The sequence below is a fragment of the Carettochelys insculpta genome, chromosome 30, assembly GCF_033958435.1.
Source record: "Carettochelys insculpta isolate YL-2023 chromosome 30, ASM3395843v1, whole genome shotgun sequence".
NCBI classification, from domain to species: domain Eukaryota; kingdom Metazoa; phylum Chordata; order Testudines; family Carettochelyidae; genus Carettochelys; species Carettochelys insculpta.
In genome coordinates, this window is record NC_134166.1 from 6,329,613 (window position 1) to 6,343,588 (window position 13,976).

At 39.9% G+C, this 13,976-nt stretch overlaps 1 protein-coding gene across 2 annotated transcripts in view; it reads right to left on the reverse strand.

Annotated features, from left to right (window-relative positions):
- OTUD7B (OTU deubiquitinase 7B) overlaps positions 1-13,976 on the reverse strand; it is an 81,266-nt gene that overhangs the window by 34,215 nt on the left and 33,075 nt on the right. Inside the window, exons 1-3 of one of the 2 annotated variants that reach the window (XM_074981008.1) lie at positions 9,562-9,664; positions 3,750-3,879; positions 186-356 (exon numbers count right to left, since the gene is read on the reverse strand). In XM_074981008.1, the coding sequence (XP_074837109.1) occupies positions 186-249 (64 nt within the window). In that variant the 5' untranslated portion in view covers positions 250-356; positions 3,750-3,879; positions 9,562-9,664. Of the gene's footprint in view, positions 1-185; positions 357-3,749; positions 3,880-9,561; positions 9,713-13,976 lie in introns of those variants that run through there. The other variant, XM_074981007.1, reaches the window with a different exon arrangement.

Consider the following 13,976-nt stretch of genomic DNA (forward strand, 5'->3'; position numbering starts at 1 on the left):
AACCATTTATAAGTGACCCTGCAATGTGCTTCTGTATCAAGGGAGCTTTCCCCTAGCTGTGTTCCATCCCTACATTGCCAAAGTTGGGGACAGAGTCTGTTCCACTGTATTTTAAAAAGGCCTTCAATCGCCTTTGCCATATGGCTGCACATGAACATAAAAATCCTAAAGAAATATTGCTTTACCCTGAACGATGTCATCCTGTCGCTGAAGTGGTGGCCGCAGGGATCGAGTGGCTTCTTTTTCCATGGGTTTAAAGTTGCGCCCTTCATTGAAGGAATGTGGCAGGTTCCCAGCATGAACTTGCCTCAGCTGTTCAAAATCGCTTAGAGCTGCATTCACATCCCAATTTTTACCTAGTTTAGAAAATACAATTAAGAATCTCAGCAGGAAAGAAAAAAGTTAAACCATTTTTTAAAACATACACCCCCATCAGAATGCCTAAATGCAAGTCATCAACCTGTTGCCAAACCAGTCACCAAACCTCAAGTTCAACACCACACATTGTATATCCTAGGATCACTGTTCCCTGTAAGCCAAGTGCTTGGGCAGCCAACCAGGAGAGATTCTGTTGCCACCCAGTTGATTAGCACAGTGCCCACAGCTCACAGCATTTGTTTCTCATGGCAGTACACATCTGCAAATGCCTCAGTGCATATAAAGTTTATTGAGCATGTGGATGAAAAAAGTTAGTGGGAACACTGCTTAGGAGTAGAGGATAGAACAAGGGAAAGTCTCTTCCAACAGTTTGTTATTTGCATCAATTTCCCCTTTTGAAAGATGCCAATTTGGTATACATGCACCTGCACTGATCTTCAAACTTCCTTCACATTCACTATGCAGTGTCTGTCCCGACCAGTTGCTCAGCTGACTGACATCATATTTAACATTGTTTCATAGAACTCTTCTACTGGATTTAAGAAACACACAGTCAGGTCTCAGACTATGCGAGGTTTCCGTTCCACGCACCCTCACGTAACCCTGATTTAAGTGTGTGTCTGGCTTTTCCCCCAGCGGAACACACGTTCTGCAGCCAGGGAAGCAGCAGAAAGGTAAGTCCTGGGGTGGGTTGAGACTGGAGGCAGGCTGGGGCTGTGGGAGGCTAAGCCTGGGGTGTGTTAGAGTTGCAGGGGGGCGAGAGGTGGAGATGCGCATGGAGGTGGCGAGCTGGAGCCCTGCGTGGGTGGTGAGCCAGGCCGCAGGGGGTCTGAACCGGGGCTGCATGCAGGGGAAGGTGAGCCACAGTCAGAGCTGGGCATGAGGTAGGGGTTGAGCCAGAGTTGCACATAAGTGGTGAGCCAGCAGGGGGATTGAACCAGGGAGGGTGAGCTGGAGCCAGAGGTGGGAGTCGGGGGTGAGCAGGAGCTATGCACAAGTGGTGAGTGGAACTGGTGGTGGAGTCGGGGGCTGAGGGGAGCAAGCTAAGGGCAACTGGAAATCACGCACTTCCAGGGTTTACTGTAGGAATCGGAGTCAGCCACATAAAAGTGAGGTTGCGTACTCTGGGTTCGCATACTCTGAGACCTCATTGTATTGCAATGTAAGTGCCATTTTCTCTCTGATAAAGCTAACGGCACACAGCTTTCCATTTGCCATCTGCAGTACTGTAAGGCAACATTAGGACCCAATATTCATGCATGGTCAAATTCAGCTCTTTTAAAAGCTGACAATTTGACATTGAAGATTCTGATCATTCATGTCAGGAAGAGAAAAGATTTTTACCAAAACAAACCAGAAGACAAAACCACAGTATGAAAACATGACAGATGCTGGTGCCCTAAAGCACGAGAGGTGCAGGGGTTTGGGGGGTGGCTGCAGGTGGGGCCCCAGTAGACCACAGGCTGCTGTGGCCAACTCAGGTAAAGGAGGCCACTCATGAGAGCCACTCACTATTCATGGTTGCCAATCCCTGATGCAGTTCAACAGTAAATTCCGTGAGACTGACTGTATCTTTCAAGTAAATCCATCTCACTTTAATGCCAGCCACCAATTTGAAAGGATAACAAATGAGACTTATCAATATCAAATTCAACCGTGTAAATCTTTCAGCATGCAATGAACTGGCCTTTCAAAAAACTATTTTAATTGCAGAAGAAACAGGTGCCACCAAGTGGGTTATTATGTATGTTGAACATGCAATAATGCAGATTTATTAACCTCTTAGGCTATGTCTATATGAGCACCCCCCTTCTGAAAGGGGGATGCTAATGAGACACTGGGATATGCGAATGAGGTGCTGCAATGAATATGCAGGACCTCATTAGCATAACAGCCTCAGCACTTTGAAAGCGTTGCTTTCGATCGCGCACAGCTCGTCTACAAGGTGACCTTTTCGAAGGGACCCTGCACACTTCGAAATCCCCTTATCCCTATTTAGTTATAGGAATAAGGGGATTTCGTAGTGCGTGGTGGTCTTTTGAAAAAGACCCCGTGTAGACAAGCCACACGTGATCAAAAGCAGCACTTTTGAAGTGCCACGGCCACCGTTATGCTAATGAGGCTCTATATATTCATTGCAATGCCTCATTAGCATATCCCACAGTGTCTCATTGGCATCCCCCTTTCCAAAGGGGGGTGCTAATATAGACATAGCCTTAAAATCTTAATGCATTGTTCATTTACTCCTTTAAAAAGAAAGACAATATATGCAGTAGACTCACTAGGAGGAAAGCAGTTAAACTGCTAATTGTCCATGATCTATAAGCCAAATGAATAAAAGTTTCACAATATCTAATTTCCTAAGGCAAACATGCTTCTGAAGTATTTAACTTCTTCTGAGAGATTTAATTCCCATGCAGAGTCAGTCACTAAACATTATCAATCTGCCGAGTAAGTCACTTCAAGTCAAGGCTTTTATTTATAAAAAAAAAAAAAAAAAAAAAAAATCAGTATCAGGAATTTACTGACCCATTAAATCAAAATTTAATTTGCAATCATGTCAAAATCTGCCTCACTTCCAAACACACAGACCCAGCAACTTCTAGTGTTGCCTCAAAAACTTGGAAATCCGAGCAATGCACCTCAATGCATACTTAACTATTATTACAACTTCTGAATTTCTATACTGGCCAAACAATTTTTTTTTCCTATTTTCACAAAGGCATTAAGTTTGTATGGCAGTATTCCATGTGGTGCCAGTTCGGAAGATTCTTACGTATTCAATACATCTGTGAATTTCTGCTTGCTAAATGTAAAGTCAATAGCATAAGCCACTGTATTTTATTTCAAGTGGACTCAGTCTGCAACAGCTTCAGTATTCCAAATGCAATATGGATACAGATACAGCTGTTGAGTAGAACTACTACCCAAACTGGGTTTTCACTAGGATATTATAAGCTGTAAGATGCGACTATTGGTCAAATTTCATCTGTATTTAAAAACAAGCAAACTGAGAACTTAGCTAAACTAAACTAGTATTCACTTGCACAGTAACAACCCTGCATGAACAAACCAACCAACCAACCCCCAATGATCTGCGAGAGCCTAAGGGCTTGTTTTTGGTTTCAAAAAGAAGCTGCAGTTATCCAGCACCTTTAATACATGCATGCTCTGAAGATAAAAAATCTAGCCCTGTCAGACTTCGGAAGAAAGGCAGAGTGAAGGGTCCTGTTCAGACACACATATGCAGGGATTAACACAGCCAAAGGAGGCAATGGTAATATCTAGGGATGTTAAAATGGTTAACTGGTTAAACCTAGGGCCTGTCAACCAGACCCCCTGTGTCCGTGAGGTCTTGCCACCCAACCTACCAGCCTGGCACGTAACCAGTAAGCATTCCTAGTAACAGATGTTATTGGACCAACTTCAGCTTATGGAAGGCAAAAGCTTTCAAACTTCACAGACTGCTCTTCCTCTATCTGGGCAAGGTAACCAGTGTGTCTAAGACAAAAACAAAATTTGGAACAAATTAAGCATGAGGGGATTCACACATGCGGAAGGAGATCACTTAAAAAAATCTGCCCTGATTTATATTTAGCTTAGATACTCTGGTTACTATCCCCAGACCTGAAGAGCTCTGTGAAGTTCAAAAGATTATCCCATCCACCAACAGAAGCTGATAAGTTACCTCACCTGCTTTGTCTCTTTAATATCCATGGACAAACACGGATACAACAACATTAGAAAACACACGTAGGGACTGTCAACCCAAGTCTTCCAGCCAATGACAGCTGCTAAGTTAAAATACAAGAAGAGGAAGTTTGATATACAAATAAACAAAGACTAAAGAGTTTCAAAGATCAACAATAACAGCTTAAAACCTAAGATCAGCAATCACTATATTGCGTACTATTGAGTATCCTCTTACAAAGGATAGCTAGTTATGCTTAAATTGCTGAGACTGCCTGAAACAGTGGTTCAAATTTTCTATCTGAATCACACCAATATCCACTAAATTGTTATAAAAGGAAAAATTGTCATGAGTGTTTTTGCTCAAAGCCTCATCTGCAGTTAGCACCAACTATGTTGAGGAATAGTATTCTTCAATATGGCGTCATTTGCAAGTTTTAGTAAATAATTACTATAAGTTTTAAACATCAAAATTTAGAATTTAGCCTGGAGGAGATAAGTATGCTTATTTGTTACTGCAATAATTCAGTAATATTATTACTGCATGAACAATTTTATATTCTGCTACCACCAACTGGATTTCTCCTTTCTAAATAAAAACTTGCACGAGGACTGATACAATTTAGTTAAACTGCACAAGCGTCTATTAACCATCCTTGGAGATGAACAACTGCTCTTATTTTACTTTAAACTGTCCATAGTTCAAGAATTAAATCATATAGTTAAACATCTGAGACAAAAAAAATTACACTATTCCTGCATTCCATATGCCCCAAATCATAAGAAATTTCGTGTGTGTAATACATCACTAACAACATATCAACTGTTCATAAAATTGATAAAAGCAAATATGTTAAGTTAATAGATCCTACACAGGAAACATTACAGCCCCTTCAGGTCATCAGCATCATACAAGTATACTTTATACAAAGCTTATACAAATATAAGCAGATTTTTACAATCTATTCCAGAAAGAAGCTTTATTATTGAAAAATTATGTTTTTATCCTATGCATAAAATACTGAACTAGACAAGGATGGGAAGCAGCCAAATAAGGAAGCCAAGAAAAACTCGTTATAATTTATATTACAATCTTCAGGGTTTCCTACAAACTCGAAAACTATTTGCTACTAGTCTTTCAAACTCTAGCTGTCCCTAGATTAGCAGTAAGGTCTTAGATCTCACCTCACGACAACATTGCCATTTTTAATCTATCATCATTAATATCAAGTATTTATATAACTAAACATTATAACTCAAATTTTAGAGAGATAAACTACATGGGTGATACAATATTTTGTTGAACCAAGAAGATACTACCTCACACACTGTCTCCTTAATACCCTGGAAATGACAAAACTACACCACTGCATAAAGTAATTATGGCAGACAAATAAATACTGTAGCAACTAGGGATGGAAAATCCTGTTTAGTTAGCCAGCTGGTTAAATGCTAGGTTTAACCATTTAACTGACTGAAGGGGTTGGGGTGCTTCAGCCAGGCCAGAGCTGCCCCTGTCCACGGTGACCTGGCCCAGGTGCACCACAGGCAGGACACTCCAGCCTCCATCCATGGGGGAAGTTGGGAGGGGTCGCTGCTCCAACTTCTACCAGTTAACCATAACCAGTAAGCCACAGTGGCCTTTTCTAGTTCCCACTGGTTAAACTGGTGAGCTTCATCTATTTAGGGTGAGGTTTTCAAGTTAACTGGTTAAATGTTAACACTCCTACTAGAAACTAAATTTCACATCAAGTTATTTTCTAGGAAAGGGTGCTCCACTGGGCCTTGCTGTTTAAATATTCCATTGCAGGTTAATACAAACCTGTAAATGATAATGCAGTATTTTACTAGAGCCTAAAGTAAATTGCCTTTGAAAAGTAAGTGTGGTTTAAGGAGCTCATATCCAAGTGGTTTTTGAAAGCAAAGGGCAACAGGAATTAATCTAATTTTACACACAGACTGCACTGACATCCGAATAACCAGACTGAAAATAAAGGGCTATTCCAAAGACTAGAACTTTAGTGGAGACAAAAAGGAACTTCACCATGGACAACTGAGGTACGTCGACTATTTCTGCGGAATATTTTGTTTTTGGAGGCCATAAACAGAATCTAAGTGGATTACAAAAGTACTTAAAATATTAATGATCTTGCCAAATGAGGTGTTTTCCAGATAATTTTTGTACTGAAATTCTGGCACCTGATACTCAACACCACATCTTGCCAAGCAAAGCCATTTACATTTAACAGCATTAGTAACCGGTTTTAATCAAACTACAAAGCAGGTACAAAAAAACTGCAGTTACATGTCTGGGTGGAGGGAAGGTAATAATTAAGACACAGGGTAATGTGTAATCAGAGTCAGCTTGGAAGTTATATGTTCACCTTTGTATAATGCACACAAGCATATATGACTCCTCATATACAATTGGGGTCATACTGTATACTTTCACCCCTCTTAAATTTTCACACTTTTGGATAATTTAGCTTTATGAAATATTCCTATGCCAAAATAATTCAGTAGAACTTTACTAATACCCACCAAAACCAGCCTAACCACCATGCCAAACCTCTCAAACACTGATTCGTGAAGTCTGTTAAAATAAGGTTTTGTATTAACAGACTACTCACTGCCTAACATCTCACTCCAAGGTATCATCTTCCCTGCTCATTCACACATTTGTAACTCATCACCTCACATCTTGATTATGGCACCATCCTTTTCCCTGCTCTTGACAAATGCAATCTTGTTCCATCACATCCATTCAGAATGCTACTGCAAAGATTATTTTCTTAGTTGTCACTTTAACTGTCATTCTTCTCTTTGCATCCCTCCACTGGCTCCCTCTTTTCCATCACATATCAATCACAGGTTACCTGTCATTACTTGCAAGGCACTTCACGGCCTTTTCCCACACCAAGTATCACTTTCTCATTCAGCATCAAAAAAGTTAACTCCTGTCTGTCATCAGCCACCATCACTTGCTTGTTAAAGATTCAAACAGGCACCTCACGCTCTCGTCTATGTTACTCCTCATGCTCAAGAGGAGTTCCCCCACAAACGTTCAAAAAAAAAAATCTGATTTTCCTTAGAAAAATCCTTCTGAACTCTCCTTTGCTACAATGCCTACAAAAGGCATGGACAAAAAACTTAGATGGCTTGTGTATCCAGACCACTGACAGCACGATGACCCACATGGTCTCACTGGTTTCCTGTACTTCCCTGCTGGTTTCTCTGTACCCATCTTATACTTAGAATAAAAAATAGTCGCTGAGTTTACTGGCTGTGTTCACACAGTGCTTTCTATCACTGATCTTGGGCCATGTATGAGACTCCCAGGCACTCTGATAATGCAAATTAAAAAAAAAAAAACAGATAAGACAGCAGTTGTTCTGCTAGTGCATTATGAAAATTAAGACAATTATTAAAAAAGTTTTGGAGCTGGAAAGAAAAAAAATAAACACCTCTCCATCCCAAGCTGAATTATTTCTCCTGAAAGAGGACATTCAAAATCATTAAAATGAAACACTTACTTAAATTAGAAGCCAGAAGATATACAGACACACCACAAAACCCACACTCAGACTTCCTTCTAGACAATATTACCATCTGTAAACACAAAGTGAAATCCTAGCCCCAGTGAAGTCAATGGGAATTATGCCCATCACCCAAAGTAATCTGAAGAGCAAACACATTCTGTGTATGAATATGGGCCAATCCTCAACCCCTGTGGGGCGCTATCAAGGGGGAAAATGTGAGCTAATAGGTGAAGCAATCTGCATTTACACTGACAATTTTAGAGCCTGTACCTCATTACTGCCATAGCTCCCAAATGAAAGTAACCGCAGAGAAACTAGTGCAAGCTGGGTGTAGATTATCTTGAAAATATTGGCTAGCCTTTCTCTAAGCGGGCTAGACACTGGCAGCTGGTCCCATCTTTGTTAGCACTAGCTGTATAGTGACAGACAACATACCCTAATAAAGAACCAAAAACAGTTGCATCCTTGCACTGTTGACTGTAACATTTAAAAAGCCCACACCAAAGTATCTGAAACTGGCATTTTTAAAATATTTATGGTTTAGACTACAGTTTGGGAGAAGACATGCTCATTTTCCTCCAAACCCTGCTATTGGGTTGAAAGTGTTTATAAAAACATTAGATGACAGACAGTATTGAAGTGTGATGTCAGTTTAAATAGCTAAAATTATACACATACCATTATTTTTGTAACAAAGATAGATGATTAACGTACACCAATGGCGCTCAAATCTTTCCAGATTACTGTGTCCCATTCAGAAGTACAAATTGTCATTTGTACCCCAAGTTTCATCTTGCTTGAAAACTGCTTGCTTCTAAAACTATATATATATAAAGTCACAGCACACTGTTACTGACAAAAATGGATTACTTTCTCATTTTTATCATATAATTATAAAACAAGCTGACTGGAATACAAATAGACTTAGATTTCATTATACAAACAAGTTATTGTATGAAATTTTAGTTTGTACTGACTTTGACAGTGCTTTTTATGTAGCCTGTTGTGAAATTAGGCAAATACCTAGATAGGTTTATATATCCTGCAAGTCCTTTCCATTTCCACAACAATACACATGCCCCAGTTGAGAACCACTGACCTATGTTACATCACTCCTCCTATGACAAAACCAAAAACTGTATGCTATCTGAACTGCTACCCAGGCAAGTGCTAATATTCATACATGGGTAGGAAATGTAGAATTAATTTCAACCAGAAATAGCTTTTCCAAACTAATTTTTTACAATTCAGATGATTGTGTTTGCTTTGGGATCTTTGGTCTAATGCACAATACACCCCCCTGTGGTTTGTGTACATTTTTGAAAGCTAAAATTTTTAGGATAAAAGGCTGTCTGACCACTAAGAGATGGAAAAAAAATCTTCCATGCAATCAATCAGATTATTAAATACAAATTCTTAATCAAAGATCAAGGTTGGAAGAAAGTAACAGCAGAAGAGACTGCCAATGAGTAGTTCAGAGGCAAAAAGGTCACATCAAAAATGTGCTGGTGCACTTTACTTCTCCAAAATCTAAATCACTCAGAAAAGTCTGAAATAACCATATGCTATAGTACACTGAGATGACAATTCAGGCTCTTTCCCTAGTATAATTTGTTCAAGCTTTAGAAAACACCTCTGAGCAAAATGATTTTTGTTGGCCCTTTAGATGGCTGTTTGTGGCGGAGCACAAAACAAGAATGAAAGGCATATTCCAACACTTCACTGCGCTCTTGTCTTATGTTTTCTATCCCTAGTGGTCACTGAAGGTTCCTTACTGTACTGACATGGAACATGAGATCAAGCCAAGATTTCACTAACTGTGCTACAAAGATAATCTTAGTATGCGCAGTATGACCCCCCACTGACTACAGCTCTCAATTCCTTTTTCTATCTTTACACAAATACAATACCTACTGAAAAATTAAATGTTCCTATCCCCTACATTTCTCTTTACCTTCAAGTAGATCTCTGGCCAGTCCTGGCTCCGCCCCCGTTGAGCGAACAAAATCTGACAAGACGACATCCATATCCAGGGTCATGTGATCATGAATTCCTTGCAGGCAGTTGGAAACAGCTGGGACATAGATCAAAGCTTAGTCTTCAATCTAAGAATGAAATGTATACAGCTCATGTTACAAAGTATAAAATAATTAGTCTTGTAATCTAGGCTATAAGCAAACTGGGAAGTATCCAATAGCAGATGGTTTATTCTCAACGTCTAAAAAACAGTTTCAGGATTATAGGTGTCTGCTTGCCCTATTATTCACTTAAGGGTAGAGAATATGAATTATGTTGCTATTCCTGTTTCCTAGAACATAACCTTTAATTGTTTCAATATACCTAAAATTGTGTGACAGGAGCTACAGTGGGTTGTGATACCAGAAATTTTTAACTTTTTAATTTTTAATTTTTAGTGACCACAATATAATAACTTTTAATATTCCTGTGTTGGGAAGAACACCGCAGCGGTCAAACACTCTGGCATTTAATTTCAAAAAGGGGAATTACACTAAAATGAGGAAGCTAGTTAAACAGAAACTAAAAGGTAGAGTAATTAAACTAAAATCCCTGGAAGCTGCATGGAAACTGTTTAAAGACACCATACTAGAGGCCCAACTTAAATGTATACCCCAAATAAAAAAACACAGTAAGAGACCTAACAAAGAACCACCATGGCTAAACAGCCATGTTAAAAAGGCAGTGAGAGAGAAAAGGGCAGCTTTTAAAAAGTGGAAGTCAAATCCTAGTGAGGAAAATAGAAAGGAACATAAACACTCCCAAATTAACTGTCATAATGTAGTAAGAAAAGCCAAAAAAGAGTTTGAGGAACAGCTAGCCAAAAATTCAAAAAACAATAGTAAAATGTTTTTTAAATACATTAGAAGCAGGAAGCCTGCTAAAAAAGCAGTGGGGCCCTTGGATGATAAAGATATAAAAGGAGCGATCAAGGAAGACAGTGCCATTGCGGAGCGATTAAATGATTTCTTTGCTTCAGTCTTCACGGCTGAAGATGTTACAGAGGTTCCTAAATCTGAGCCAGCCTTTTTAGGTGACAAATCTGAGGAACTCACTCAGATTGAAGTGACATTAGAGGAGGTTTTGGAATTAATTGATAAGCTGAATAGTAACAAGTCTCCAGGACCAGATGGCATTCACCCAAGGGTTCTGAAAGAACTCAAATGTGAAATTGCGGAGTTATTAACAGTGGTTTGTAACCTATCCTTTAAATCCACTTTGGTACCAAATGACTGGAAGACGGCCAATATAACACCAATATTTAAAAAAGGCTCTAGAGGAGATCCTGGCAATTATAGACCGATAAGTTTAACATCAGTACCAGGTAAATTAGTAGAAACACTAGTAAAGAGTAAAATTGCAAGGCACATAGAAGAGCACGAATTGTTGGGCAAAAGTCAGCATGGTTTCTGCAGAGGGAAGTCGTGTCTGTCTAATCTATTAGAATTCTTTGAAGGGGTTAATAAACATGCGGACAAGGGGCACCCAGTGGACATAATATACCTAGATTTCCAGAAAGCCTTTGACACGGTCCCACACCAAAGGCTTTTATGTAAATTAGGTGGTCATGGGATAGGAGGAAAGGTCCTTTCATGGATCGGGAATTGGTTAAAAGACAGAAAACAAAGGGTTGGAATAAATGGTAAATTTTCACAATGGAGGGGGGTAACTAGTGGTGTTCCCCAGGGGTCAGTCCTGGGACCGATCCTGTTCAACTTGTTCATCAATGATCTAGAAAATGAGGTAAGCAGTGAGGTGGCAAAGTTTGCAGATGACACCAAGTTGTTCAGGACAGTCAAAAGCAAAAGGGATTGTGAAGAACTACAAAAAGATCTCAGCAAACTGAGTGAGTGGGCAGCAAAATGGCAAATGAAATTTAATGTGGGTAAGTGTAAGGTAATGCATGTTGGAAAAAATAACCCAAATTACACGTACTACATGATGGGGTCAAATTTAGCTACGACAGATCAGGAAAGGGATCTTGGAGTTATAGTGGATAGTTCTCTGAAGACATCCACGCAGTGTGCAGCGGCAGTTAGTAAGGCAAATAGGATGTTAGGAATTATTAAAAAAGGGATCGATAATAAGACAAAAGATATCATACTTCCCCTATATAAAACTATGGTACGCCCACATCTCGAGTACTGCGTGCAGATGTGGTCTCCTCACCTCAAAAAAGATATATTGGCATTAGAAAAGGTTCAGAAAAGGGCGACTAAGATGATTAGGGGCTTGGAAAGGGTCCCATATGGGGAGAGGCTAGAGAGACTGGGACTTTTCAGTTTGGAAAAGAGGCGATTGAGGGGCGATATGATAGAGGTATATAAAATCATGAATGGTGTGGAGAAAGTGAATATAGAAAAATTATTTACCTTTTCCCATAATACAAGAACTAGGGGACACCAAATGAAATTGATGGGTAGTAGGTTCAAAACTAATAAAAGGAAATTTTTCTTCACACAGCGCACAGTCAACCTGTGGAACTCCTTGCCCGAGGAGGCTGTGAAGGCCAGGACTCTATTAGGGTTTAAAAAAGAGCTTGATAAATTTTTGCAGGTCAGGTCCATAAATGGCTATTAGCCAGGGATAAAGTATGGTGCCCTAGCCTTCATAACAAGGGCAGGAGATGGATGGCAGGAGATAAATCACTTGTCTTCTGTTCTCCTTCTCTGGGGCACCTGGCATTGGCCACCGTCGGCAGATGGGATGCTGGGCTTGATGGACCTTTGGTCTGACCCAGTATGGCCATTCTTATGTTCTTATGTTCTTAACTAAACCTAAATGAGATAAAAACAATGAGAAATCCTGTGGCACCTTGTAGACAGATTTTTGTGATGCATAAGCTTTCGTGGGCAAAGACCCACTTCATCAAATTCACCACAAAAGCTTATGGTCCAAAAACTCTGTTAGTCTACAAGGTGCCACAGGATTTTGCCTTGTTTTTGTGGATACAGACCAACACAGCAACCCCTCTGATACCAAATAAGATATTATCCAAAAACAACAACAAGCAGTCCTGTAGTACTTTAGGGAGTAACCATTAGGTGTCTTCAGACTGTTGGTGTTACCCACCAAAGCTCATAACCTAATAAATTTGTTACTCTTTAAGGTGCTGCTACAGCACTGCTGGTTATTTGTGAAGCTACAGACTAACCCAGCTACCCTTGCCTATCCAAAACAAGAAACACAGTGAGAGGCAAAGAGAAGTGGCTTTACTAATTAAAATAACACAAAATCTGACTAAATTAAGAAAAACCATTCCTTTAGTCACAACTTTTATTTCTAACAGTAAAAAGCAAAATAAATCAGTTTCCCTAGAGAATGTGTAGAAAGGTTCTCTTATCTAGTGATCTGTACTCAAAGCACTACATCCTTGACCTCTCATCTGGACATTCCTCTTCAAAGCATGTTTGTAACTCACAAGGAAAAAAAAAAAACCCACCAAAACTGTTTTTCATTAGTAGATGCAGTCTGGACAAAACACTACTTTTCAGGTTAAAGAGTTATCCTTCCTTTGGACTAGAATAGTTTAATAAGCAAACTTCGTACTAAGCAGAAACTATTTCAGCACGCACCTGCCCCCTCCCCTCCCCATACACATTACAAAAAGATTGCGCAGCTTGATTTGCAAAAACCCTAATTTTGCAGGCACAAGCCCCTTTAAGTCCACCTTATGAAGGCTATTATGATGTACTTCACTTGGTGGAAATATAAATCAGCCTTTGCAATTTTCCATGCAAGATCTCTTGCCACCCATACGCTCACTATTCTACACAGCGAATGGCCTCTGAAAAACACGTACCAAAAAACATCCTTCCAATGTCTAAATCTCTTCCTTTATATCCTAAAAAATTAAGTTCAGATACACAACTTATGTAATTTAAGCAGTTCCAAAGATCTGAAGAATCATTTGCAAGGTGTGCACGCCTCTTTAGGCCTAAAAATAAAGTAGGGTCGCTATATTTGCGAGGGTTCAGTGTTGAGAACCCTCGCAAATGTTTAATTTTGTGAATATGGCAAAGTGGCAGCTGCCAGCACGCCCCGCCCCAGAACTCCAGCCAGGCAGTGGCTGTCAGTGCTCCTCACTCTGGGGCCCCAGGATATGACGGCTGCCAGCGCTCCCTACCCCAGATTCCTGGTGAACCAGCCGCTCATGAATAATTGAATTCGCAAACATATAGTTTGCGAAAGTGGGGACCTTGCTGTACAGATTTGCTAAATTCCCCTCAGTAGAAATCAAAGTGGGATCCACTGACATTTGGGCAAAGCAAATATCCTGGAGCAATTAAGCAGAACTGTAGCTAAGGGTCTGTTTTCAAATCTCTACTTTCAGGAAACAGTTTTTAAAATTCA